The sequence below is a fragment of the Ovis aries genome, chromosome 1 (assembly GCF_016772045.2).
Source record: "Ovis aries strain OAR_USU_Benz2616 breed Rambouillet chromosome 1, ARS-UI_Ramb_v3.0, whole genome shotgun sequence".
Classification (NCBI taxonomy): Eukaryota; Metazoa; Chordata; class Mammalia; order Artiodactyla; family Bovidae; genus Ovis; species Ovis aries.
Genome location: NC_056054.1, coordinates 105,750,371 through 105,777,708, shown reverse-complemented (window position 1 = coordinate 105,777,708; position 27,338 = coordinate 105,750,371). Strand labels below are relative to the sequence as shown.

The window sequence follows — 27,338 nt, the reverse complement described above, 5'->3', positions numbered from 1 at the left end:
GTCTTGTAAAGGCACCTAATATCTAGAAAGCCCAATTATTTTTCCCTAACTCTAGCATGGGGTATATCTGAGTGTTCTTATTCCCATTAGGCCAGTCTGCCGTCCATCCAAGAGGAAATGCGGCACATAGCTGATGGTGCCAGAGAGGTCGGAAATGTGACCGGAACCACTGAAATCAACTCAGACCCAGGCCTAGGAAAAGGCAGCTCAGAACTGGAGAGTGAAACTCGGTATCCACTGCTACTGCCTAAGGGTGTAGTCCTGAAGTTAAAGCCAGTTGCCAACCGTTTTTCTAGGAAGGCTTGGAGACAGAAGCGGTCCTCAACCCTGAAGCCCTTCTTTTTTGGACCCAGCCCCTCTCTCCAGCCTAGCTGCAGCTCTGGGAAGACACCAGCTAGGTCAGCTCACTCAGAAGCCCCTCCAAGCAAAATGGTGGTCCGGATTCCTCCCCTGATCCAGCCAGCCACAGTCTTACAGGCAGTGCCAGGTGGCCCTCCTCTGGGGGTCCCTGGGGGGGATAGTTTTGAGTCTCCAGCAGCGCTGCCAGCTACAGCTGCTGAGGCCAGGACCAGCTTCCCTCTGCCTGAGCCACAGACCTTGCTCTCCTCTGCCCCTGTGCCCAAGCTAATGCTGCCCTCACTTGCTCCTTCGAAGTTTCGAAAGCCATGTGTGAAACGGAGAGCCTCCAAGAGAAAGGGACCCAAGGCCTCTCTCTGTCTGAAGCCTGCCCCTCTCATCCGCCCTGCGCCTGTTTTCTTCACTGTTCCTGCCACCACGGTCAAGGTTGTGAGCCTCGGCGGTGGCTGCAGCATGGTGCAGCCTGTCAGTGCAGCTGTGGCCCAAAGTCCGCAGACCATCCCCATCACCACGCTGTTGGTCAACCCTGCTCCCTTCCCCTGTTCGCTGAACCAGCCCCTTGTGGCCTCCTCCATCCCTCCCTTAATTGTCTCTGGCACCTCTGTGAATCTTTCTGTACCATCTACCCCTGAAGATAAAGCCCCAGTGAATGTAGACATAGGTTGTCCCTTGACTGAGGGGAAAAATGCCTTTCAAGGCCTTGAACCCAAATTAGAACCTCGGGAACCCTCTCCTCTCTGTGCTGCTGTCTTCCCCAAAGAGGAGCACAGCCCAGGGCCTCCAGCTACAGACAGAGTGTGCCAGGAACAGCTGTCGGAGAGCAGTGCCTATGGCTGGACTGTTATGAAAACAGAGGAGGGGAGACAGGCCCCTGAACCATTGCCTCAGGGCTTACGAGAATCTCTGAACACCTGCCCTGAGGATTTAGAGGAAATCGTTAAGATGGAGCCTAAAGACCCTGGGGACGACACCTGTGGTGGATCCCTGGAGCAGGACAGCCATGATGAAATCAAGGAGGAACGCTCTGTGGAGTTGGACACTGGCTTCCCAAGTGAGGAGCCAGGCAGGGCTAGAGAGGGGAAGAAACAGACAGGCCTACAGCAGGAGGAGGAGAGGAGTCAAGCAGCTCAGACCCTTTCAGCTTCTCAAGAGCCTCCTGGTGAAGGAAACTCAGGCGATGTGAGCAAAGAGTCCCCGAGGGATGCTTCCTTTTCCACTGACCCTGAAATGGTGCTTAGCAGCCCCCTGGGGAAGCCTGAAGACTTATCCAGCGTCGATGGTCAGTCAGTGGGGACCCCAGCAGGACCAGAAGCTGCAGGAGAGAAGGATGGGCCAGAGGAAGAGGAAGAAGAGGACTTTGATGACCTTACCCAGGATGAGGAAGATGAGATGTCATCAGCTTCTGAGGAATCTGTACTTTCTGTCCCAGAACTCCAGGTGAGAGTTGGGCACTCTTCTCCAATATTTTGTGGATTCAGTAATAGATTTATTGATAGGTCACCTGCTTGCTTTTTCCAGTAGAGATAGTCGTAAAATCATTTTTGACTTTTGAATGTATTACGGAGCATAGTTTGGGAGTTGAAGTAAGAGAAGAGGGAAAGAGTTCGGTGTTACATATTATATTTGATTTAAACTCATTTAAACATTAAATAGAATTTCCTGAGCACAATTTAAATGACTAAAAAAAGAAAAAGGGTCATTAGTATGGACCCTGGGAAAGGAAAATTACATTCAAGGGAAACCTTTCAAAGCTCATCTGCTCAGGGACTCCCTGGTGGTCCGGGGGTTAGGATTTGGTGCTTTCACTGCTCAGAACTGGGCTAGATTTCTGGTCAGGAAACTGTTGACTAAAAAGTTAATCACAACCTCAAAGTAGAGAGTTATTTTATTTGTTTGGGAGGAATGTTAAGGATTCTGAACTTGGGAGGCAGCATCTCAGTTCTCTGAGAAAACTGCTCTGAGGAAGCAGGAGGGGGAGTCAGGCTATACAGTTTGCAACAGAGAGGGTAGGAAGTCTGAACATGAAAGATGATTATTAAGTAGTAAGGAGAACCAGATACCAAGTCAAGTTAAAGAATTTAGTCTTCTTCTGTGTGTGGCAGGATGGAGCCTCTGGGCTCACTGAATTCATTCCTTTCATATGCACCTGAGCTGTCTGGGGCCAAATCCTGTCTCCTGTCACCTTAAAGGGTGGCGAGGCTGGTGGTTGGCTGCTCTTGCATGACACCCACTCCCCTCCAGTTCCTCACCCGTCACTGGGCGTTGGCGTCTTCTGGATCGAAGGCCTTGTGTTCCCTTTTGAGAGCCCTCATTCACATTAGGAGGCCATGAATCACTGATAGCTGTGACGTTTTTTGTCCTCCGATACGGCAAGAAATATTTCATTTCACAGAACTAACATCCCTCAAGCTGTACAGTGTGGCCAAAAAACAAAACCAAAAATCCCCAGTCACCCCCTTTACCATCCGCTTCTCACCCTCCCTCACCAGTTGATTAGCCGCAGCTTTTTCTGAAAAACTCCGTGCAGTCAGCCCTTGGTGAGCTATTACAGCCCTCACGCACACTCTTTGGGGGGGTTTGCAGGAAACAATGGAGAAACTGACTTGGCTTGCATCTGAAAGGCGCATGAGTCAGGAGGGTGAGTCTGAGGAGGAGAACTCCCAGGAAGAGAATTCTGAGCCTGAGGAAGAAGAGGAAGAAGAAGCGGAAGGAATGGAAAACCTGCAGAAGGAGGATGAGATGATGGACGAAGCCATCGGAGACCCTGCCGAGAAGCCTCCTGCCACCTTGGACTCCCCAAAGGCTGCTCCAGAAGTGGAGACCAGCAGGACCCCACCAGGTGAGTAGGACAGGCCTGAGTAGGGGCGGGTCTCAGGAGACCTCACTGATGCAGGGACATGTGCAGAGTGGCTAGCTTATAAAACAGGTGCCAGATCCCAGGAGAAATCCTCTGGATCCTGCCTGCCAGTCACCCTTCTCCCAAATAGATGTTTAACATGCTGCCGTTATAGAGAAGAGATGCTCAGAAATTAAAAATTTGACTCTCCATCAGCTGCTAGATTTGTACTCTGTTTATGCAGGTTTTTATACTGGTTCTTAATTCACGTGTCATGTATTAGGTCAAGAGCTATGTTTATTTCAGAAAGTGCTGCTTGTTCCTCACCAGGATATAATCCCTGAGAGCCCAGCATCAGACCACACCCACTCTTTAGACTTCTGTGTTCAATATGCAGTAGCTAAGCAGCTCATTATCATCCCAGTTGGTGCAGTCATGTTGTTGACTCTGCACAGAGCTGACTTTACAGGAAGAGACATGCCTTTCATAGCATTTTTCCAGCAGCTTTTCTCCCAAATTACTATGTAATGTTGATTAGGTGAGTTGATGGGGAGGGTGCATTTGATGAGTTGGGAAGAGCAGAGGTTGCAAGGACAGAGAAACAGGTGTTTTCATGTGTATCCGAAGGAGAGAGCATCAAAGCTGCTGGGAAGGGCCGAAGTAACCACCGAGCTCGCAGCAAGCGGGGCAGTCGGGCCCGGGCCAGCAAGGACACCTCCAAGCTACTGCTGCTGTATGATGAGGACATCCTCGAGCGGGATCCACTTCGGGAGCAGAAGGATTTGGCCTTTGCTCAGGCTTATCTGACCAGGGTAGGCAAATGCTGCTGCTTGTTCCTGCGAGCCCCTCTGGTTTTAAAATGAAGTCTGCCTTTCTGGCTGCACAGTAGCCTTCTGTTCCTCTACCTTTGTTTTCCTGGTAATACCAGAAGAACTGTGTGAGTGAAACCACAAGGACACCGAGTTCAGTCTTCAGCCGATTTATTATTCCTGCCCATCATACTACCCCTCTGTTGCCCTGAAACTGGGGAGAGATGATTGCACCATCATCCCTGAGAGAGTAGACTAATAAGGACCTTACCTTCAGAGGAACAACATGTACACTGACCAGAAAGTGGACCTCAGTGATCTTCAGAGTCATGAACCTGCCTGTTTTTCACAGTGGTCCCTATCTCATTCTTTTGGTAACCACCTAATTCTTTATACCTCCAGCAAGTGGGATTCTAGCAATAATAATCATGGGTTTTCTTTTTCCTGATATTTTACTAACATTCCTAATTTACTTGTTATTTACCCTCAGATGATACCATGCTGAAATATATGTATCAAGCACTCCTTATCTATTTCAACATGGAGGTGAAACCAGGAAGGGGAGGCCCAGGCTGTGAGCTAGAGAAAAGTTTACCTGATTTTGTGGGTAGCACTGTGGTCCCTGGAAAATATAAATGTTCCCTTTCCTCACTGCCAGAAAAAGAGCTCTGCCTTGCTCATGGCCCTGTGGCTTCCATTAATCATCAGATCTTAGGACCTGTCAGAGGAGTAGCCTCTGATGGATAATCTGGAGCTCTTTAACAGTAACTCTTCCTCCTTCCTCTGTCCCATCATTTCTTGGGGCCCAATGAAAGGGGATTGGATGATTGAAAGTCCTCTCATACAGGTCCGAGAAGCCCTGCAGCATATCCCTGGCAAGTATGAAGACTTCCTTCAGGTCATCTATGAGTTTGAGTCAAGTACTCAGAGGCAGACAGCTGTGGATCTCTACAAGAGCCTGCAAATTCTGCTCCAGGACTGGCCTCAGCTGTTGAAGGACTTTGCTGCTTTCTTGTTGCCCGAGCAAGCACTGGCCTGTGGATTAGTAAGTAGAGACGGGGGCAAAGACCACACACTAGGATCCCTGGGTCACAGCAAGACTAGGCTTGGGTAATGTTGATCAGGACTGTTCCAGACTCCTGGCTGTTTCTGTAGATAGCTTTCCCCTAGACCAGGGTCACAAGAGCCACCTCCTTTTCAAGGGATGGTCTTCCCAGCTCCTGTTCTCTCCATTTCTTTCCATGTGGAATGAAAGGGTTGACCATTGAGTGGAGCCCTTAGGTACATCATAACCCTTTGCTCCTCACGGTTGCGAAATAGGCCTTCATTCAACAAATGTTTATTGAGTACCTGCTGTTTCAGGCAGAGTTCTAGGTACTAGAAATGTAATAATTATAAAAGACTAAAATCCTTTGCCTTCATGGAGCCTATATTCTCATGGGGAAAGTCAGATGTGAAGTAGTATATTGTGTGTTGTAAATATATATGTTATAAAAGTGATAAAATATATAAACAGTAAAATATATTTAATGCTTTATAGTGATAATGTTGCAGTTTTATGCACAGTGGTCTGGGAAGGCCACGGTGGTTACATGACATTTGAAATGTTGGAGAATAAGTGTCTGAACTTGAGGGATATCCCTGTAGTTCTGGGTTTCTTGTCATGATGGGTAAACACAGGAGTAATGGATATTATTGTATTATTATGTTCATATTGTTATTATATTAGCCTGATAGTCTTAAAGCAGTTAGTGGTCATGGGATGATTATACATAATTTTTTCTTTATCATTATGAGGATCAAATGAATACATACATGAAAATACTTTGTAAACTGGCATGTGTCTGATCTCACAACCTTTGAAAACTGTAAGCAACTTGAGATATATAACTCTTAAATCTTTCATTTACATCTTAGTTTTCTTGAGTTGGTAGACCCCAGTAACCCAAGGTAGATAGATGCTAGGGCCTTTAGAAAGAAAAAAAAAAAAGATCTCACAGGGAATTCCCTGGCAGTCCAGTGGTTAGGGCTTGGCACTTTCACTGCTGGGGCCCAGGTTCAATCCCTGATTGGAGAACTAAGATCCGCAAACCTTGTGGTGAGGCAAAAAATAAAAGATCTCGCTGTTGTAAACCAGAGCCTTGTCATCCCCTGTGCCTCCAGCACATTTTTTCTTGTTTTTTTTTGTGTAGTGCTCTCAAGTCCTTCTCAGGCTGCATAGATGACTCCTCTTTTGCCCTCTTTCCATTCTGGTAGTTTGAAGAGCAGCAGGCTTTTGAGAAGAGTCGCAAGTTTCTTCGGCAGCTGGAAATTTGCTTTGCAGAGAACCCCTCACACCACCAGAAGATCATCAAGGTCCTTCAGAGCTGTGCAGACTGCTTGCCCCAGGAGATCACTGAGGTATTCCGTCCCGTCCTGCTTCCCTTCCATTGTCATCATGGGTTTTGGCCTTTCATTCTCCTTTCCCTAAGCAATCCTCTTGCTTCTGAGCAATGGACTTCCTGGAGGGAATGAAGATGGCAAGGAATTTTTAGGCTTACCTAAGGCATAAAACACTTGGGTGAGGTGGTTACCATCTGAAACCAGAGCCTCACTGCTACTCACAGGCTCAAGAATGCTATAAATACCCTGGAAGGGAAGTTCAAGTAAAGAGGTGATGGTCTGGGGGGAGGGTTGGTTTCCCTCCTTGCTCAGCCTTGAGTTAGTGCCTGAGCTGGCGACCAGTAAGACAGGGCTATTGAGTAGTGAGTGTCACTGGGAATCAGACCTGTTAATGCAGGCATGTCTAACGAAGATGTGGGAGCTCCCTGAACATGCATTGATGGAGGAATGCATGAATACCTATTTGAAGTGAAATGAAAGTCGCTTAGTCGTGTCCCGCTCTTTTTGTCCCATTCTGTACAGTCCATGGAATTCTCCAGGCCAGAATGCTAGGTTGGGTAGCTCTTCCCTTCTCCAGTTAATCTTCCTGACCCAGGAATTGAACTGGGGTCTCCTGCATTGCAGGCTGATTCTTTACCAGTTGAGCTACCAGGGAAGCCCAAAGACCTATATATACACCATGAAATATTACTCAGTCATAAAAAAGAATGAAGTATTGCCATTTCCAGTAGTATGGATGGATCTATAGATTATCATACTAATTGAAGTTTGATTTAATTCACTTGATAAGCATACTTATCATACTAAGTATAGAAAACATTTGGTTTATAATGTAGAAACCCTACGGTTACCAAAGGGGAAAGGTTGGGTGTGGTGATAAGTTAGGAGTTTGCGATTAACATATTCACACTACTATGTCTAAAATAGGTAACCAGCGGGGACCTACTGTATAGCACAGCAGACGATACTCAGTACTTTGTATTAGCCTGTAAGAGAAGAGAATATGCAAAAGTATATATATTGCTGTGTATATGTGTGTGTGTGTCTGCACACATACTGAATCACTGTGCTGTACGCCTGAAACTAACACAACGTTGACGGTGTTGTGAATCAACTATATACATCAGTTAAAAAAGTAGTAATTCAGGCATAGCTCAGAGACATTGCAGGGTCACTTCCAGGCCATCATAATACAGGGAATATTGCAGTAAAGTGCGTCACATGACTTCTTTGGCTGCCCAGTGCATGTAACAGTTAGGTGTGCACGGTGAAGTGCAGTGCGTGTGTGCTCAGTGAAGCACGTGTGTCTGACTCTCTGCGATCCCATGGACTGTAGCCCACCGTGCTCCTCTCTCCATGGAATTTTCCAGGCAAGAATACTGGAATGGGATGCCATTTCCTACTCCAGGGGGTCTTCCCAACCCAGGGATTGAACCCACGTCTCTTGTGTCTCTTGCACTGGCAGGCGGGTTCTTTCCCCGCAGTGCCACCAGGGAAGCCCAACCATAGTTTATTAAGCACGCAGCAGCATTATGCTTTAAAAAATGTACATACGTTAATTAAAAATGTTCACAATTTGTAAATCAAGTATATTTCAGCTTTAAAAAAATGCTAGTGAATTCCCTGGTGGTCCAGTGGTTAAGACTCAAGCTTCCATTTCACAGGGCACAGGTTCAGTCCCTGGTCAGGGAACTGTGATCTTGAATTCTGCACAGAACAGCCAAAAAAAATGCTAATCAGCATCCAAGTCTTTAGCAAGTTGTCATCTTTTTGTTGCTGGAGGGTCTTGCCTCAGTATTGTTGGTGCTGACTGATCAGGTAGTGGTTGCTGAAGATTGGAGTGGATGTGGCAATTTTTTTTTCCTTCTTTCTTTAAAAAATATCTGTTTGCCTGCACCTGGTCTTAGTTGTGGCATGCGGGATCTTTTGTTGCAGCATGTGGGATCTGCTTTCCTGACCACCCATCAAACCTGGACCCCTTGCGTTGGGAGTGTGGAGTCTAAGCCGCTGGACAACCAGGGAAGCCCCCACAATTTCCTGAAACAATGAAGTTTGCCCCGTTGATGGACTCTTCCTTTCATGAATGATTTCTCTGTAGCATTTTACTTACAGTAAAACTTTCAGAATTGGAGTCAACCCTCTCAAACCTTGCTGTTGCCTTAGCAACTGAGTTTATGTGATGTTCTCAATCCTTTGTTGCCATTTAAACAGTCTTCATAGCGGCAGCTCCACCAGGAGTAGATTCCATTTCAGGAAACCTCTTTTTGTTCCTCTGCAAGAAGTAGCTTCTCATCCGTTCGGGTCTTGTGTGGGACTGCGGCAATTCAATCCCTTCCTCAGGCTCCGCATCTGTTTTCAGTCCTCATTCTGTTCCTGTCACATCTGCCGCTCCTTCCTCCACTGAAATCTTGAACCCCCTCAGAGTCATCTGTGAGTGTTGAAATCAACTTCTTCCAAACTCCTGTTAGTGTTTATTATTTGGACCTCTTCCTGTGAAGCACAAATGTTCTTAATGGTATCTAGAATGGTGAATCTTTTCCAGAAGGTTTTCGGTTTTCTCTCCCCGGATCCAATGGAGGAATCCCTGTCTGTGTCAGCTGTAGCCTTATGAAATGCATTTCTGAAGTACTGAGACTTGAAATTAGAAATTGCTCCTTGATCCATGGGCTGCATGATGGTTCTTTTGCTAGCAGGCACGAAAACATTGATCTCCTTGTCCATCTCCATCAGAGCTCTTGGGTGACCAGGTGTATGGTTGGTGAGCAATAATGTTCTCAAAGGATTGTTTCCCGAGTAGTAGGTCTCAACAGTGGGCTTCAGATGTTTGGCACACCGTGTTGTCCACAGATGTGCTGCTATCCAGGCTTCTTTGTTCCATTTAAACTAGCAGAAGCAGAGTAGATTCAGCGTAGTTTGGAAGCACCGTGGGATTTTTGGAATGGTAAATGAGCATTGGTTTCAAGTTAAAGTCACCAGCTATATTAGCCCCTAATCAAAGAGTCAGCCTGTCCTTTGAAGCTTAGAAGTCAGATATGACTTTTCCTGTCAGTTATGAAAGACATAGATGGCATATTCTTCCAATAAAAGTCTTTTTCTACGCCGAAAATCTGTTGTTAGTGTAGCCATCTTTGCTAATTATCTTAGACCTTCTGGATAACTTGCTGTACCTTTTACATTAGCACTTGCTATTTCATCTTACACTTTCATGTTGTAGAGATGGCTTCTTTCTTTAAACTCTATGAACCACGTTTTGTAGCTTCAGAATTTGCTTCTGCAGGTTTCTTCACCTGTCTCAGCCTTCATAAAATTGAAGAGAATTAGGGTTTGGGGGCTTCCCAGGTGGCTCTGTGGTAAAGAATCCACCTGCCAAGCATGAGAGTCGCAGGCGACTCTGTTTCCACCTTTGTGTCAGGAAGGTCTCCTGGAGAAACAGATGGCAACCCACTGCTGTATTCTTGCCTGGGAAACTCCATGGACAGAGGAGCCTGGCGGCTACAGTCAGTCCCTGGGGTGGCATCGAGCTGGACATGGACTGAGCAGCTAAGCAACAACAAGGCCTTTTCTGCAATAGGCTTTGATTTAATGGAGTGTTGTCACTGGTTTGATCTTCTGGTTTGATCTTCGACCACAAAACTTTCTCCATATCAGCAAGAAAGCTGTTCTGCTTTCTTATCACTTTTAATTTGCTTCAAGAACTTTTCCTTCGCGTTCATGGCTGTTTGGCACAAGAGGCCTAGTTTTCAATCTGCCTTGGCTTTAGGCGTGCCTTCCTTACTAAGCTTAATCATTTGTTGCTTTTGACTTAAAGGGAGAGGTATGCGTCTGTACCTTTCCATTGAACATTTAGAGGCCTTTTCAGTTCAGTTCAGTCGCTCAGTCGTGTCCGACTCTTTGCGACCCCATGAATTGCAGCACGCCAGGCCTCCCTATCCATCACCAACTCCCGGAGTTCACTCAGACTCACATCCATCGAGTCAGTGATGCCATCCAGCCATCTCATCCTCTGTCGTCCCCTTCTCCTCCTGCCCCCAATCCCTCCCGGCATCAGAGTCTTTTCCAATGAGTCAACTCTTTGCATGAGGTGGCCAAAGTACTGGAGTTTCAGCTTTAGCATCATTCCTTCCAAAGAAATCCCAGGGCTGATTGGCCCTAAGTATTCAAGTGAAATTGGCCTAATTTCAATATTGGTGTGTTTCAGGGAATAGAGAGGCCCAAGGAGAGGGAGACAGATGGCAAACCTGTTGGGTCAGTGGAGTAATCAGAACACATACAATCAGAACAGAACAAGTCCACTGTCTATTTTGGATGAGATGCGTGTAATTGCCTCCAAGCAATTACAATAGTAACATCAAAGGTCGTTGATCACAGATCGCCATTATAGACATAGTAAACAAGTTTGTAATATTTTGAGAAGTATCAGAATGGGACACAGAGACACAAAATGAACAGATAATGTTGGAAAATTGGTGCTGATAGACTTTCCTGACCCAGGGTTGCAATGAACCTTCAGTTTGTAAAAAAAAAAAAAAAGAAAAGAAAAGAAAAACCAAAATGCTGTATCTGAGGCGCAGTGAAGCAAAGACACTAAATCGAGGTATGCCTATGCTCCTGTGCAGACAAGCAAGGAGGGACAGGGAGTTTGGGAGTTCCTAACCAAAGAGCGTCTCCTGTGCGTCTCCCAGTGGATGAGGAAAGCAGGCCTCAGGAGTGTATGGGTGGGTTTGGAGCGCTGGGCTGGGGAGGCTCTGGAGAACGCCTCTTTCCTTCTGCAACTCTCGCCAGCTCAAGACGCAGATGTGGCAGCTCCTCAAGGGCCATGACCACCTACAGGACGAGTTCTCCGTCTTCTTTGACCATCTGCGCCCAGCAGCTAGCCGGATGGGTGACTTTGAAGAGATCAATTGGACCGAGGAGAAGGAGTATGAGGTATAGGCCGTGCGGCCGCAGTGGGGGCGTCAAGGGGGAAGGTCGGGTCATATGTGGGAGGGACTCTGCCCAGAGTCTTTGTTGAGTTGCACCGACTCCTGCCCAGTTTGATGGCTTTGAAGAAGTGGCACTGCCTGATGTGGAAGAGGAAGAGGAACCTCCCAAGATACCCACAGCCTCAAAGAACAAAAGAAGGAAAGAGATTGGGGTCCAGAATCACGATAAGGTACGCCTGGTTGTTGGGGATTATCCTGAGTCAAGCCTTGCATTTTCTGTCTGAGTGGTTCTCTGGCACAGGGTGGTGCCAAGCCGCTGTGAGCTGAGGCGGCCGTGGAGCAGGAACCTCAGGGCAGGTCAGGCTGCCGTGCAGCACGCCCCGGGCCCATGGGAAGAACAGTGCAGTGGCTGAAGAGGTCCCGCCGTGATTAACCATTAGAAGGATCTGTTTCTCTGGCTCAGAGATGCTTCTCTTGCCCTTGGGTCTTCCTTTCTGTTCTTTGGGAAAAATAGAACCAGGATTCCTCATTTTAGAAATGACAATGACTGATACCTAGCCGTATCCCAAAGCATCATATATCTCCTGTATTTTACATGGATTATTCAGTTAATTCTCACAGTGACCCTGTGAAAAGATTGTTTTTTTTTTTTGCATTTTACAGAAGAGGACACTGAAGTGCCAAGAGGGGCCGTTCCCAGGGTCTCATGTTTGATCAGGGACGGGTCGTCTGGCTCCAGAGCCCGCTTGTACTCGTTGCTCTCTGTTCTCTTCAGGAAGTAGTTTTTTTCTGGTCCCTGTCCCTTTACTACACGCCTTGTACTCTTTCTTGGGGAAGACCACTTCTTAGTACCTTCATGACCTTGGGCAATTTATTTAATCTTTGTTTCACTTTCTTCATTGTTAATGGGGATAATAACGGTACTTCTGTCTTGGGTTTATTGAACAGAGAGTATCATTGAGTGAGCCTTCCATACGTACAAAGCCCTCTCTCAAGGGGATTGGAAGAGAGGGGAGAGCTCCAGGCACAGGGAGACGGAAACAGAGGCAGACGGGTGACTAGGTCACACCCCACGCCGGAGCTCTCCAGTGACTTTGCCTCAGGTTGCAGTCCACCTAAACATCTCCTGAAGCTTCTGGGAAATTGGGATCCGTCAGCCTCTGGGTCATTTAAGGATTGTTTCAGGGATGCACAGTAGGCTTTAATTGAGTTTGGCCATTCATCTCCCCAGGCAGTGTGAAGGAATGGCATATAATAAATGAGAAAGGAAGCAGGGGAGGGGTCCAGGGGCAAGCTTGTTCCGATGGCTCACAACTCGGCTCCCTCTTGGTGCCAAAAATGTTTGCCAGCTAACCAAGCCCAGGTGTCTCCTAGGAGGCCGAGTGGCCAGATGGGGCCAAGGACTGTGCCTGCTCCTGTCATGAGGGGGGTCCTGACTCCAAGATGAAGAAGAGCAAAAGGAGAAGTTGTAGCCGCTGCAGCAGCAAGGTGAGGAGAGAACTCGCGCCCGGGGGCACCAGAGCCGCTGCGGCAAGCCCCAGGTGGCTCTGCTGTGTGTGGTATCGTTGCCCCAGATCTGTGCATTAGTGAATTCCTAGAGAGATGACATGTGAATAAATAATACGCTGTATACATACTCATTAGTGTGTGTATGCAAATAAATAGAATCTTTAAAAATATATGTAACAGATTTTTCTTTTTAAGGGGAATCTTTTAGGTAAAGTTTTGAAATAGGGAAGAATACCAACCAGTTCATATATTTCCCTCTAAGATTTTCTTTTTTTAAATGAAACTAACATGTGTGAGGGAAATGGTCGAAAGGTAATGCTGGTTCTCTAGGCTTGGTTGCCAGCAAAAATACAGTCCTTGGTTGGAGGAGGAGTGGTAGAATGCAGCACTCTATTTTGGGCCCTTGAAAATCCTTGGAGCAGGCATGCATGTTGTTTGACTTGCTGAGCATCATGGCAGGGCTTTTTTCTGTGGTCAGCCCCCAAGACAAAAGAGGTCAGGAGACCCTTGACCCAGAAGGCCATCCCTGCAGGTCTGTGACAGCAAATCCTACAAGAGCAAGGAGCCCCATGAGTTGGTGGGCAGCAGCCCCCACCGAGAGGCCAGTCTTACGCCTGGTGCTAAGGAAGCTGGGCAGGGCAAGGACGTGATGGAGGAGGAAGCCCCAGAGGAGCGAGACAGCACTGAGGCAACCCAGAGCAGGACTGGCAGGAGTACCAGGAAGGGAGAGATGCCTGTTGCAGGTGAGTGATCCGACTGCCAGCCCAGCCTTTCTCCCTTTATTTCTGTCTCATTCTCACATACTTCACGCAGGAATGTCTTTGAGCCTGGGAAATATTAGTCTTTTCAGGGATAGACTACCACCTCTTTTACTAATAAACCAGTAGGAAACTCTTCTGTCTAGCCTTAACTTTCTCTCCTGTGGCCTCAGTCCTCTTGTAGAATTAAGAGTGCTTAACATCCGCATGATCCAGCCTTTTCTTCTTGTGTTCCCATCCCTGGACCCCTTCTGCTTATCTGCAGATCCTCTACGATCTGTATTCTAAAGACTCAGCCGTTCTCAGCTTTGGCAGCGGACTTTATATAAACAACTCTAGCCCCTACCCTCGCCTCACTCTTGTACATCACAACTTTAGCACAGTAGTTTGCCAGAGTGACCCTATGGTAATTTGTAGTCCTTAGATGCAGTGTGACCCTTAGGTCCTTATTTTCCTCCTAAACAGGATTGGCAGCGGGGAGCACTTTGCCGTCCCCTCAAGAAGTGACTTTTACAGACCAGCTCCTTGATGGCCCGCCACCACCCTGCTCACCAGAGACTCCTCAGCTTCCCTCCACAGCTGGAACTGTGCTGTGCGCTGTCAGGAGTAACCAGGCTGGGCCTGCAGTTCTCTCCGGCCCCAGGGCATCCCCCAGACCCCAGTATGAGGGGGAGGGCCATAAGCCAGGGGCTGAGTTGGAACCATCCATGCCCTGGGATGCTTCTGAAACTGAGAAATTGCCTGGAACTGTCGAACCCCCTGCCTCCTTCCTGAGTCCTGTTTCCTCAAGGACTGGAGACTTCGGGAGAAGACAGGTGCCTGGGAAGGCAGACACACAGGAGAGCTGGCTGCCTTCCAGCAGAGCTGGGGTGACCACAGCAGACAGGGTATCCCCTCTCCGTGGAGTTTCTTCAGCAGGAATTGACACCGCAGAGACTTCTCCTATAGCCCCTAGAGGAGGTTTGGCCAAAGACAGTGGACTACAGGGCAAGGGCCCAGCGGGGGAGCTGCAGGCGAAAGCCACAGAAGCTACAGTCTGTGCCAACAACAGCAAGGTCAGCTCCACTGGGGAAAAGGTGGTGCTGTGGACGAGGTAGGTATGGATGGGGGACGTGTGCGTTTGGAAAGCGCGTGGGGCACGCCCGCTTCCTGACTAAGACTGATCGCCACGTGTGGGTTCCAGGGAAGCCGACCGCGTGATCCTGACCATGTGCCAGGAGCAGGGAGCACAGCCGCAGACTTTCAGTGTCATCTCCCAGCAGCTGGGAAATAAGACCCCTACTGAGGTAAGCAGGGTGGGCCCTGCTAGAGCTTCAAGCCCTAGAGGAACCAAGGAAGGGTTTGGCAGGAGGGCGGCTTGGCCAACTAAGATATGATTCGGGATTGTAAAGTTCTGCTCTGAGTAAGACCTGGGCTTGTCAGCACGGATAGCAGTGGCTCTAGAAGACAAAGGGCATTTTTGAGGAAGGAGCCCCAGAATGCATTTTAATTTTTAGAAGGAATGTGACTTTGGGCAGTGTTTAGCCTCTTGACCCGAGTTTCCTTATCTTGTAAGGAGGACTCAGCCCTCACAGCCGGTGTGCAGCAAACCAGATGGTTCATGCTGGTGTATCATATAGCTCACTTGAGCTTCAGCCGTATCCGACACTTATGGACTGTAGCCTCCCAGGCTCCTCTGTGCGATTTTGCAGGCAATGAGTGGGTTGCCATCCCCTTCTCCAGGCATCTTCCTGGCCCAGGGATCAAACCTATGTCTCCTGCATTCGCGGGTGGGTGGTAAATGTTAACATGTCACTAACTTAAGAAGGGTGTCGTCAAGGCCCTCACTCTCCTCCTAGGTTTCCCACCGTTTCCGAGAACTCATGCAGCTCTTCCACACAGCCTGTGAGGCCAGCTCTGAGGACGAGGACGACGCGACCAGTACCAGCAACACAGACCAGCTGTCTGACCATGGGGACCTTCTGTCTGAGGAAGAGCTGGACGAGTGAGACCCGGAGTGTGAGGGCGCCCTCCGAGGATGGAGCCCACTGGGCACCCTGGTGGTCAGGGAGAGGGTGGGGCGCTGCGCTTCGCTCCTGCAGTTCTTGAGTTCAGTCTGCGGAGCTGGAGGGGCAGGGGCCAGGGACAGTGACAGGCAGGCTGGGGGCCGCACGGTCCTGCCACCCTGTGCATTTTTTATGAAGACCTTAGAAATAGTTGTAAAGAGCATTGAGGGAGAGTGGGCGCAGTTCCTTTTCTGTGTTGTATTTTTCTGTCTGATGGTACATATTTATTGTTGTGTGATCTGATCACAGTGTTTCTAAATGTAATAAACGTGTGTGTTGGTGTAGCCAGTCCCAAGACACTGAGCCCCTGCACCCAGCAGTTTTCATTGTAAACTAGTCTCCTCTTCTCGGAGCTTTAGTCCACGAGTCTGCCGCCGCCGCTCTCGTAGCACTGGGCCAGGCTGCGCAGTTCCTGCAGCGTCTCTTCTAGGTCATCCTGTTCCACCCCAGCGTCCATGAAGCTGGCCCAGCGCCGCAGGTCGAGTTTGGAGAGATCTTTGGCCAAATCCCCCAGGGCCCGGTTCAAGGAGGAAGAGGAGCAGAGGGCCCCGAGCACTGGGATGCTCTCCACCGCTGCGGGGAGAGAGGATGGCAGCTGTCCTTCTTTGGGCTCTGGCAGGCTTGACTGTATAGTAAGCTATACAGTGTCCTGTCTCCCTTGCATACAGGGAACCACAGAGTGAATAAGGAGTGTAACCTGGGCACTTCCCCAGGACCTTCATCCATGAAGGGATACTGGAAAAGTCTCTCATGCTTGAAAACCTCTGGGTTTTCTTCACCTGCTACATACCTGTCCCTGTTGGGAGACCGTCCAGAACTGAACCGTGCTGGCTGAGGCTTGAGGAGAAGAGGGAGGGGTAAGGAGGGACCACCTTGCAGGGAGTCAGCAGCAGATGAGAAGAGCTGGGGGTGAGAGAACAGCAGCGAGTGAGAGAAAGTCAAGGGAGGTCTGAGGTCTGGGAGGAGAGGAGCAAGCAGTCTACTGACCTCCTGACTCTAGGCTGCTGCTGCTGCAAATACTGGGCCAAGACTTCTTCCCCAGTGGTGCACGCATGGAGTGGGGAGGGCAGAGGCGTCCCGGGGGTGAGCTGGCTGCCAAAACAAAGCCAAAGCCGCCTTTACTCTGGGGCAGCATGAATGAGAAACCAGGACTTACATTCCCAGGTGGTCAGCTTGATAGGATGCTCAGAGTCTGACTTACTAATAAGTGTGTCAGAGGGAAGGTGAGCAGGGCGGTGCCATTAGGCCGTCCGGAGGTACCAGGGAGAAAAGGATGTGGACCAGAAGCCTGACAAGGGCTCCTGAGGACCGCCAGTCCTTACCTGGTGTGGCGTGCTCTGTCTAGACCCCTCAGCACCACCGACTGGGCAAAGCAGCATGTTCCAGAAGGGTCCCCACATGCAGACAGTGGGGTCCACGGGGTGGCCTCGCCAAGCTGCATCAGGGCATCAGGGAGGGACTGGCTTGGAACTAAGGGGAAGGGGATAGTTGCTCCTGCGCTCACCACCTAAAGGTAAGGAAGAAATCAAGGTATAGAGCCTTTCTCAGCTCTGACCCAGCTCTTCACAAAGCTTCATACCTTTTTCCCAGAGAAGTTCAGCATATCAGCCAGATGGACCATGGAAACTGGTGAGGAGCATAGGCGATAAGGAACAGTGACTGTGTCCAGGGCTGTAGCCAGGATGGCACCACAGTGGAAGGGCAGAGCGGCCTGTAAAGAGGATATGAAGAAAAGCACCTGGCCTTTGGGTGTAGGAAAGAGGCTGTGTCAGCAGAGTAGTAATGGCAGAGGGGTCTGTGTGCCTTGGGACAGAGCAGGCGTGTGTTTGGCCCCGGGCTGGACTAGCATAGGACAGTGTCATCTAAGAGGCCACATCAGGGCCGAGTTCAAGATGAGGCTTCAAAACAGATCCAGCAGCAGGTAAATTTGGGAGCGTGTGTGTCTGTGTGTGTGGTGCCCTTTCATTAGCTGTAAGTCAGAACAAGAGCATCGGGTCTTACATCATACTGCAGGAGAGGGAAGCTGACGGGCGGCTCGGGTCGCAGCCCCAGGCTCCCACCCAAGGATAAGGGGCAGACCAGAGAGCTGTGAGCAGACAGGTGCACCAGCCCGAAAGCGGTGTTTAACAGACGGTAGATGTTTTTCTGCAGCTCCTGGTGAAAGAAGTGACAGCAGTTTGTTTTAACCAATGTTCTCACTAAATTCCTTCATTTCCCCCTGGGGCTCTTCCCCCCACACCCCGGAAGAGCTACTCACCCCAAGGCGGTACGGACCAGGGAGCAGGCCCCAGGTGATTATTCCCCGCCCTGAATACTCGTCTTGTAGCAACTCCGCAGCCTTGGCACCCAGCCCCGAGAAGCCATCATGCAGGTCACACAGAATCTGGAAGCCCTGGAGAGAGGTGAAAGGTGGAAGTGGGCAGGATGAGGGTGGTTTCTCCCCTATTGCCCGCCGTGCCCCTCATCTACCTGCAGGTAGTCACACTCCTCCACGTAGAAATGCAGCCTGTCCTCCAGCTCTTCCAGGTACTTGGGTTCCTTTAGGATGCTCTCCCCTTGGCCGAAAGCCTCCAGGCGGCCTGCCTCCCTGCCGCACAAAACCACAGTCTGGGACTTAACAGGACTCCCCCACTTTGGTATTTCTGCCTAAGGTCTCTTGTTTTGGAGGAGGCAAGGAAGATGGCCTCAAGAGCCTCATCTGACACTGGTGGGGACCCAAATTCTTGCCTTACAGCCTCTAGCTCCGCACCCCACCACCACCACAGCTCATACCCATCATGGTTGTACTTGTGAATCATACAGATGCTCCGGGGGTGGAGATGGACTCTGAGGAAGTCTGACCAGACTCTGATACTGCCCTCTGTGGGCATAACTGGTTTTGGAGTCCTACCGTTGGTGAATGGTGGGAGACCTGAAGAAAAAACAGAGGCAGTGTGCCTTTCTCTGTGTTCCTGCACTGCCCAGTTCCCCATTCTGCAGTCCCTGGAGAAGTCTCACCTTTGCCATTGGGAATCGATTTGACCCTCCAGGTACCATCACTACTTAGCACTCCCTGGGAGGGGTGAGAAAATCTACAGTTAGGTCCAGGCAGTCTAGAGGCAAACACTGATTTATTCCCCCCCCCCCCCCTTTTTTTTTGGCTGGCCACACCCTGTAACCGCCTTCCTGTTCTAGTAGTCAGTCCTTTAGGAGGAAAAAGTGCTTTTTCTTAAAATACCATTTGAGGGCACTGAAAGTGACCAAAATTCTCTTTTTTCTCTGCCCAAGTGGAGGCACTCTGGTTGTAGCACTGGGCTTACAAGTTCAGGACAGAGGTCCTCACCTCTGCACTCAGAAGGTCCTGGAGATAAGGGTTCTTGGGATAGAGTTCCTCTTTGTGTGTGGTGAGCTTCCCTTGCCTGAAAGAAAGTGGAAATTGGGCATAGTGTCAGCTTCCTTGAGTTCTGCAATTTCCTGCGCTCCTTCCCACCTCCTCTCCCAAATCACAAATACCATGCTATGGCAGCATCTAGCTGTTTGTCCCTGTAGAGTCCACCTTCTTGCTTTAGAGAGCTCAGACTACCTGTACAGAAATAATAAGCAATGTTAGGTAAATCCCAGCCCCTCCCGTCCTGCAGCTAACCTTCCTCCCATCACCTGATAACCTGCTGACACCCTCACTCCAGCACTGGGCCTTTCCAGGCCTTCTCGTAATATACATGGGCTAGAAAAAACCCTTGCCTAGGAAAATCTGGATTCCATCCTTCATTTCCCAGCTTAGTTATTAGCTGTGGAACCTGGGCAAAGACTACAACCAGCGGTTCTAGAGGAGCGCCACAGCGCTGAGCATCACACTGTCCAGGGACAAGCAGCCCATTCGAGAGACAGCTCTTGAACGGAATAGTTTCTTTTCTTGCGTCCCCTCAGGTGTCGGCATACTGTGGTTAGCTCTCCCTGTGGCTCCTCATCTCTAGTCCCACAGGCCAGCATAGGAGGAGGATCTTGACGCGAACCGCTGCTAGAAACTCCACACGCGAAGGGGAACACTGGTAACTGGCTGACCCGGGCCACCACCTAACCCTTCAGATCCATGAGGATGAGTCTCGGCGTGTAGGTCTCTTGGCCGTGTAATGTCCGGCCGGTCCGGTACAGGACGTCGGGGCACAGCTCTCCCGGCGGCTCCTTGGCATCGGTCGGCCTGCACAACGCAGCATCCTGGGGAGGCACAGAGGAAGGACTGGACTCGGGCGGCGAGAGGAACAGGCCAGAAGCGAGGACTTCTGGAGACCTGGAAAACTCAGCGGAGGTGGCCAAAAGACCTTACCTGCTGGTTCCACCAGTGCGCTCCCACGAAACCCGCAAAATGTCCCAACTGCAAAGTGAGCACCTCCCGAGCCCCGCCCGCCATGCCGCGCTGCTCCGCTGAGTAGAGCGGCCGCTCCCTGCCCACCGTTGCTCCTTGCGGATTGGCTCAGCAGGATGTGGGTGTGGCCTCATCCTAGGCGTCCTATTGGTCCATAAACACATCCTTTCCCATAGGATAAAAGATTCGTTGGCTTTAAAGACCCCGCTTATTATACCCCGCCTCTTCCTAGCGTGGACCAGTCCTGCTTACCAGTTGTCGTCCAGGGGCGGGGCCCATCAGCGCTTGCCGGAAGTTGTAGGCATGCGTGCTCAAGCGCCACGCTGAAGAGTTTTTGGTTCGGAGTTTTTGGTTCTGCGTCTCCTGTGGGCTCCCTGGCGTTGCTCACTGAAGATTCTCATACATACTCCTTGCGGCTCTTGCAGCTGTTGTTTCTTCTTTCAGAGGATACTTAATGCTGGCTAATAGCGCCTCAGGCAAAAATAAAACCTTGCCAGAAAATAGACTCCTGGAGGACGAAATGATAACACACTCCAGTATTCTTTCCCCTGGGAAACCCCATGAAGAGAGGATCCTGGCGGGTTACAGTGCAAAGGGTCGCAAAGAGTGCGGCATGACAGAGCCCAGCACAGGAAATAGACGCTTACTTAAAGCCTCACATGCGTTTTCTTTTTCAGTCCAAAAGTCATAGCCTTCCTGACTTCTGACCCTGCGGACTGACTCGCTCGCTCTGTCTATCTGTTATGTAATCAGAGTACGTATTCTTTTGCATCTGCCTTTTGCTCAGTATTGTTAAATTCTTCCCTGTTCTTACATATACCTAGAGTAGTTCATTTTCATTGCGTCACAATTCCATCTTATGATTATACCTCAAATGATTTCACCGCGGATAATAGACTTTGAAGTTGTTTCCAATTTGGAACTATTGGGTGCAACGGTTAACATTCTTGTGCATGTGGACATGCACATATTTCTGTTGCGTATATACCTAGGAGTGTAATTGTTGGGTCATGAGGATGGATATGTTTGGATATGGTAAATGGTAAACGTCTCTAAATTTACCAATTTACAGTTTCACCAGCAGTATAGAGAGTTTTCAGGTGATGCTCCATAACCTTGCCGACATTAAAAATTTTTTGTCATTACCATTGATTTTATTTTCTTGATTATCGGTGAGATTGAGAGAGCATCTTTTTGGATGTTCATCACCTTTAGAATAGTCACTTTTGTGAGGTGTGGAGCGCGTTCAAGTCTCTTGCTCATGCTTCTTTTGGGTTGTCTCATCTGTTGGTAGGGTATTTGATTCTGAATACAAGACCTTTGTCAGTTATATGTGTTGAAAATATCTTCTCCCACTGAATGATATTAACTCAGTTAATATCATGTCAGTTTTTGTTTTCTTAGGCTATGTTATTGATACATACTACTTTACATTTCCTGATGGACTGAAACTTCCACCATTACAAACTATCCCTCTTTTTCTCAAATAATGCTGTTTTGATAGTAATATAGATGAACCAGCTTTCTTTTGATTAGTGTTTACATGGTATAATTTTTTTTTTCACTTGTAACTTTAATTTGTATTTTGAAGACAGTATAGGCCAGAAGCAAACACCAAGATGGGAGTATACATATATGTGCTTTGTCAGGGAAATGCCGGTGTGGAAATATCACAGGGAACCAGAGGAGGCTGGGAGTCTCGGACCTTGAGGAAGGTATGAACCTAGTGAACAGTAGAGGGAAGGAAGAAGTCTGCAGTTTGTTTGTTTTTCTAACCCTTATCGAGGTGTTATTTATATACATTAAATGATTTGAGGTGTCATTTATATCCGTTTTAAGTGTTTGATTTTGTAAATACAGAGCTGTGCAGTTATTACCATAATTCAGTTTTACATCATCCCCCAAAGATTTTTCCTGTGTGATTACAGGTAAACTCTGTTCCTACCCCTAACACCAGGTAACCACTGATCTACTTTTGCTTTTATAGATTTGCATTTCTGGACATTTCATGTAAGTATACAAAGGTGGTCTTTTGTGTTTGGAGTCTCAGCGTAAGGTTTTTGAGTTCCTATGTTGTAGCATGTGTTAGTATTTTGCTCATTTTTGGTAATCCATTTTTAAGTTGATGAATAGTTGGATTATTTTCACTTTTAAGCTGTTATGAATAATGTTGCTATGAATAGTTTCATGCTGCTTGAACACAACTCTTGTGTGGACATATTTTGATTTCTTTAGGGTAAATACTTAGGGGTGAAATTGCTGGATCATGGGAAAGCTTCATGCTTAATAGTTTTAGGAACTGCCAAAGTGTTTTCCAAAGTGATATTTCCATTTTATATTGGCACTTGAAATGTTAGAGGTTCTTTTTTTTCCCCTTCTGTGTGGTACAGTTTGTGGGATCTTAGTTCCATGACCAGGGGTTGAACCTGGGCCTGCAGCAGTGAGAGCGTGGAGTCCTAACCACTGGACTGTCAGCGAATTCTGATCAAGGGTTCCTTTTTCTTTACATCCTTCCCACCACTTAGTTGTTGTTTTGAATTTGTAGACATTCTAGTGGGTGTGTAGTATTTTATTGTGGTTTTAATTTGCTCCTAAATCACTAGTGATGTTGAGCATTTTTTCATTATCTTGTCAGCTACTGAATATGTCTTCTGTAGAGAAATGTCTATTCAAATTATTTATCTTCTTATTAATGAGGGAATTTACCCAGTATATATTCTGGGTAAAGTCCTTTATCAGAAATAGCATTTACAGATATTGGCTCCATCTGTGGGTTGTCTTTTCATTTTCCCAGTGAAAATAAGTTTTAAAATCTTGATAAAATCCAATTTATCAAATTGGATTTGTACAGCTCACATCTTCTTGTGGAAGAGATATTTGCCTAATTTTTATATAGATCACAGCTTCATATGAAAGAAATATATGCCTAATTCAAAGTCATAAAGATTTCTTCATGTTTTCTTTTAAATGTTTTATATTTTACTTTTTACATTAGGTCTGTAATCTATTTTGGATGTCTGATGTGAGGTAACAGTCAAAATTCATTTTTTTGCATGTACATATCCAATTATGGCTTGATGTCTTTGTTGAAAATCAATTGACCATACATATAAGGGTTTGTTTCTGGACTCTCAATTTTGTTCCATTGTCTTCCTTTATGCTACTGCCATTGACTGTGTGGATCACAATAAACTGGAAAATTTTGAAAGAGATGGAAATACCAGACCACCTGACCTTCCTCTTGAGAGACATGTATGCAGGTTGGGAAGCAACAGTTAGAGCTGGATATGGAACAACAGACTGGTTCCAAATAGGAAAAGGAGTACGTCAAGGCTGTATATTGTCACCCTGCTTATTTAACTTCTATGCAGAGTACATCATGAGAAACGCTGAGCTGGAAGAAGCACAAGCTGGAATCGAGATTGCTGGGAGAAATACCAATAACCTCAGATATGCAGATGACACCACCCTCATGGCAGAAAGTGAAGAAGAACTAAAGAGCCTCTTGATGAAAGTGAAAGAGGAGAGTGGAAAAGTTGGCTTAAAGCTCAACATTCAGAAAACGAAGATCATGGCATCCGGTCCCATCACTTCATGGCAAATAGATGGGGAAACAGTGGAAACAATGGCTGACTTTTATTTTTGGGGGCTCGAGAATCACTGCAGATGGTGATTACAGCCATGAAATTAAAAGACCCTTACTCCTTGGAAGGAAAGTTAGGACCAACCTAGACAGCATATTAAGCAGAGATATAACTTTGTCATAAAGGTCCGTCTAGTCAAGGCTATGGTTTTTCCAGTGGTCATGTATGGATGTGAGAGTTGGACTGTGAAGAAAGCTGAGCGCCGAAGAATTGATGCTTTTGAACTGTGGTGTTGGAGGAGACTCTTGAGAGTCCCTTGGACTGTAAGGAGATCCAACCAGTCCATCCTAAAGGAAATCAGTCCTGGGTATTCTTTGGAAGGACTGATGCTGAAGCTGAAACTCCAGTCCTTTGGCTGCCTGATGTGAAGAGCTGACTCATTTGAAAAGACCCTGATGCTGGGAGGGATTGGGGGCAGGAGAAGGGCACGACAGAGATGAGATGGCTGGATGGCATCACCGGCTCGATGGACATGAGTTTGAGTGGACTCCGGGAGTTGGTGATGGACAGGGAGGCCTGGCGTGCTGCAGTTGATGGGGTCACAGAGTCGGACACGACTGAGCAACTGAACTGGACTGATGCTAGTGCCGCTTCATCTGAATTACTGTACCTCTTTAAAAGTTTATTTGGCTGCATCAGGTGTCAGTTGCAGCCTGTGGGCTTCTCTCTAGCTGTGGTGTATGGGTAGTTGCTGCTTCTCAGTAGTTGCTGCATGTGAGCTTAGGATGGCATGTGGGTTCCTAGTTCCTCAACCAGGCATCAAACTCATGTCCTCTGCATTGGAAAGTAGATTCTCAACTACTGGACTACTAGGAATGTCCTTTAATTACTGTAGCTTTTTTTAAAAATTTATTTTTAACTGGAGGATAATTGCTTTATAATGTTTTAGATTACATTCTGAAAATAGGAAAAGTCCTCCTGCTTTGGTCATTTAAAAAATCACTTTGGTTTTATTTCCATATCAGCTTTAGATTGGTTGTCAATTTTTGCAGAAAAGCCTACTGAAACTTTAATATTGATTGTATTGAATTTATGGTTCCCTTTGGGGGAGAATTAATATCTTAACACTACAGAGACTTGCAATCTATGACCATAGACTGTCTTTTCATCAATTTAGATTTTTAAAAATTTCCTCAGTAATATTTTATAGTTTCTGGTGTGTGTCTTGCACTTCTTTTGTTCAGGTTGCTAAGTACTTTATTTTTAGAACAGAATTACTTTATTAATTTCATTTTTGGATTTTTCATTGCTAGTATAGAGAAATACAATTGGTTTTTGTAATCTTGTGGTATTGTGACTTTGCTGAACTTGTTTTTAGTTCTAGCAGATGTTAGTTCTAGGAGTATGTTGCCTAAAAGTAAAGATAGTTTTGGTTCTTTCTTTTGATTCTAATTCAGTCCCCTTGAGTGATGAAGAAAAGCCCCAAGAGACCAGCTGTGCAGCAGGCTTAGCAGGGAGACAGTAAAACTTGGTGCATGAGGATCAGGTCTGAAGGATCTGAAGAAGCAAAGGGGACTGGATAGGGTAGCTGATAGAGTATTTGGAAAAAGATGAATTCGTATTTAACAAATTGCAAAAGTAATGATGCAATTCTTCCATAACGATTTTGTACATAAATGATAGTATACCATTCCACACTCATTAAAGGGAATGAGTAAGTAAAGTCGCTCAGTCGCGTCCGACTCTTTGTGACCCCATGGACTGTAGCCTACCAGGCTCCTCCCTCCATGGGATTCTCCAGGCAAGAGTACAGGAGTGGGTTGCCATTTCCTTCTCTAGGGGATCTTCCCAACCCAGGGATCGAACCGGGGTCTCCCGCATTCCAGGCAGACGCTTTAACCTCTGAGCCACCAGGGAAGCCTCATATTGACTCTGAGCTCGGCCTTCCAAAGATGAAAGTATTTCCCAGCCTCATGTGCAGTGAAGGATCAGGCTTGCAATCTGACCAGTAACCATCTGCTAAGGTAAGTGTGGTGACATCTTGCTTCTTTGGGAGGGAAGTGACAGCCCTGGAGTTTTTCGGGGCTAGCTGCCATTGTCAGGCTAGGCTGCAGTGTCAGTGCTCTAGTCGCCCTGCTGACTTTATCGCAGCAGCCCCTCTCCTGGTGTGGTTAGGATGTTGTCAGTGGCTGCTGACCTTGTGCCAGTGTGCCTCTTGGAGGTTGTGTGTGCTGCCTGCTTCCTTTTCTTTTGCTCTGTATCGGCTGTGCCAGGGCTTCGTCGCTGTGCACAGTCCTCTAGCTGCAGCGCGTGAGCTTCTGCTGCAGAGCAGAGGCTCTAGAGCGCGGGCCCAGTGGTCGTGATGCACAGGCTTAGCTGCCCCTCACATGTATAATCTTCCTGGACCAGGGACGGACCCTGTGCCCTCTGCATTGGCAGGCGGATTCTTAACAACCACCAGACCACCAGGGGATTCCTTCCTTTTCTTTTTAAATTCCTTAGAGCAGGCATTGGATTTACTAGAAGAATCGACAGTTTCCAAGATATGCAGAAACATCAAGGTATAAAAGAGTAAGTACACTATTGTGTTAATTTTTTTTTTTTTTTAGAATTTTTTTCTCTAGAATTTGGTTGCTTGTAGGGAGCTGAGAGGAAATGTTTCTGTATGGTTTGAACTCTGTAACCCATTGTTGTTGTTCTGTTACTATGTCATGCCCAACTCTTTGCGACCCCAGGGACTGCAACATGCCAGACTTCCTTGTCCTTCACTTCACCTCCCCAAGTTTGCTGAAACGCATGTTCACTGAGTCAGTGATGCTGTGTAATCATCTCATCCTCTGCCGCCCCCTTCTCCTCTTGGCCTTAATCTTTCCCAGCATTAGGGTCTTTGGCAAAAATAAAGACATAGTAAAGCTGCTGAATGGCATTAGGGGAACCGCATGGTGTGCTGTTTAGGAAGCTCACTGAGAGCCCGGTGAAAGATGGGCTGGAGGGAGGAGCCAGGAGTAGTTAGGAGCAGAGAAACAAATCAGCAAATGATAATAGCAACTCAAACAAGAAAGTGGTGGGTTCTGTAATAAGGATGGAGAGGAGGAAGTCCGTTTGAGCTATTGAAAAGGCACATCTCAAGGCTTGGGAGGTGCATCAGTCAGAGAAGCAGAACCATAAATAAAAAGGATTTGTTAATGGGTTCAAGCTTTCCAGTTGTGGCAGCTGGTTAAACAGTCTCTGTAAAGGTGCTGTCTGATGCTATACCATCAGTCTAGCTAACCTGGGGGTTGGTCAGGGATGGAGTTTCATTTTTGATACGGAATCCTTTAAGAGGTGGTTTTGGGTAGGGACAGCTGGCTCTCTAGTGAAAAATGCTGATATACATTCAGACTCTATCATAGTAATTTTTCAAATAAAGCATTAATAAAATCCAAGTTATAAATGGAAGCTACCTCTCATTTAATGCAGACCCACTATGTGTGAGGCACTTGACATATATGTGATTTAATTCTCAAAAAATCCCTGAAAGTTTAGCATTATTATTACCTTTACATAAGGTGAAACAGAGATAAGGTAAAATTAGAGAAGGAAATAGGGTAAGACAGATAGCTAGTAAGTGGCTGTGCCAAGTCACTTCGGTCGTGATTGACTCTGTGCGACTCCATGGACGGTAGCCCTTCAGGCTCCTCTGTCCACGGGATTCTCTAGGCAAGAATACCGGAGTGGGTTGCCACTCTCTTCTCCAGGGGATCTTCTCGACCCCAGGATCGAACTGGCATGTCTTACATCTAACCCACATTGGC

General features: G+C 47.5%; 2 protein-coding genes and 1 long non-coding RNA gene across 13 annotated transcripts in view; 2 read left to right on the top strand and 1 right to left on the bottom strand.

The window, feature by feature from the left end:
* Window positions 1-15,930, top strand: part of GON4L (gon-4 like) — a 105,504-nt gene extending 89,574 nt beyond the window's left edge. For 10 of the 11 annotated variants that reach the window (XM_060414927.1, XM_060414919.1, XM_060414924.1 and 7 more), the window contains 12 exons: window positions 91-1,794; window positions 2,941-3,196; window positions 3,821-4,005; window positions 4,850-5,047; window positions 6,259-6,402; window positions 11,167-11,310; window positions 11,417-11,536; window positions 12,681-12,794; window positions 13,348-13,558; window positions 14,039-14,666; window positions 14,757-14,859; window positions 15,412-15,930. In XM_060414927.1, coding sequence (XP_060270910.1) covers window positions 91-1,794; window positions 2,941-3,196; window positions 3,821-4,005; window positions 4,850-5,047; window positions 6,259-6,402; window positions 11,167-11,310; window positions 11,417-11,536; window positions 12,681-12,794; window positions 13,348-13,558; window positions 14,039-14,666; window positions 14,757-14,859; window positions 15,412-15,561 — 3,957 coding nt within the window. In that variant the 3' untranslated portion in view covers window positions 15,562-15,930. Of the gene's footprint in view, window positions 1-90; window positions 1,795-2,940; window positions 3,197-3,820; window positions 4,006-4,849; window positions 5,048-6,258; window positions 6,403-11,166; window positions 11,311-11,416; window positions 11,537-12,669; window positions 12,795-13,347; window positions 13,559-14,038; window positions 14,667-14,756; window positions 14,860-15,411 lie in introns of those variants that run through there. The other variant, XM_060414928.1, reaches the window with a different exon arrangement.
* Window positions 15,802-20,043, bottom strand: MSTO1 (misato mitochondrial distribution and morphology regulator 1). Its single transcript, XM_004002593.6, has 14 exons — window positions 19,922-20,043; window positions 19,677-19,812; window positions 19,111-19,180; window positions 18,941-19,016; window positions 18,616-18,670; window positions 18,391-18,529; window positions 18,088-18,205; window positions 17,876-18,010; window positions 17,620-17,772; window positions 17,198-17,329; window positions 16,941-17,125; window positions 16,606-16,710; window positions 16,409-16,521; window positions 15,802-16,191 (listed from the first exon to the last, which is right to left on the bottom strand). Exons 1-14 carry the CDS (start codon window positions 20,003-20,005, stop codon window positions 15,974-15,976), a joined length of 1,719 nt encoding a protein of 572 aa, XP_004002642.3. The 5' UTR covers window positions 20,006-20,043; the 3' UTR covers window positions 15,802-15,973.
* A 230-nt stretch (window positions 20,044-20,273) lies between these two features.
* Window positions 20,274-26,982, top strand: LOC132659748 (uncharacterized). Its single transcript, XR_009600507.1, has 2 exons — window positions 20,274-20,714; window positions 21,552-26,982. It is a non-coding gene; the product is annotated as an uncharacterized LOC132659748 (long non-coding RNA).
* Window positions 26,983-27,338: the final 356 nt, after the last annotated feature.

What these genes read in the sequence shown, in the direction of transcription:
- MSTO1 (XM_004002593.6), bottom strand. Translation starts at nt 20,005, where the DNA reads ATGGCGGGCGGGGCTCGGGAGGTGCTCACTTTGCAGTTGGGACATTTT. An exon ending in CTAGATGCTGCCATAGCATG is followed by an intron (nt 19,017 to 19,110) that starts GTATTTGTGATT and finishes ACTTTCTTTCAG; the next exon opens with GCAAGGGAAGCTCACCACAC. An exon ending in AGGACCTTCTGAGTGCAGAG is followed by an intron (nt 18,671 to 18,940) that starts GTGAGGACCTCT and finishes CACCCCTCCCAG; the next exon opens with GGAGTGCTAAGTAGTGATGG.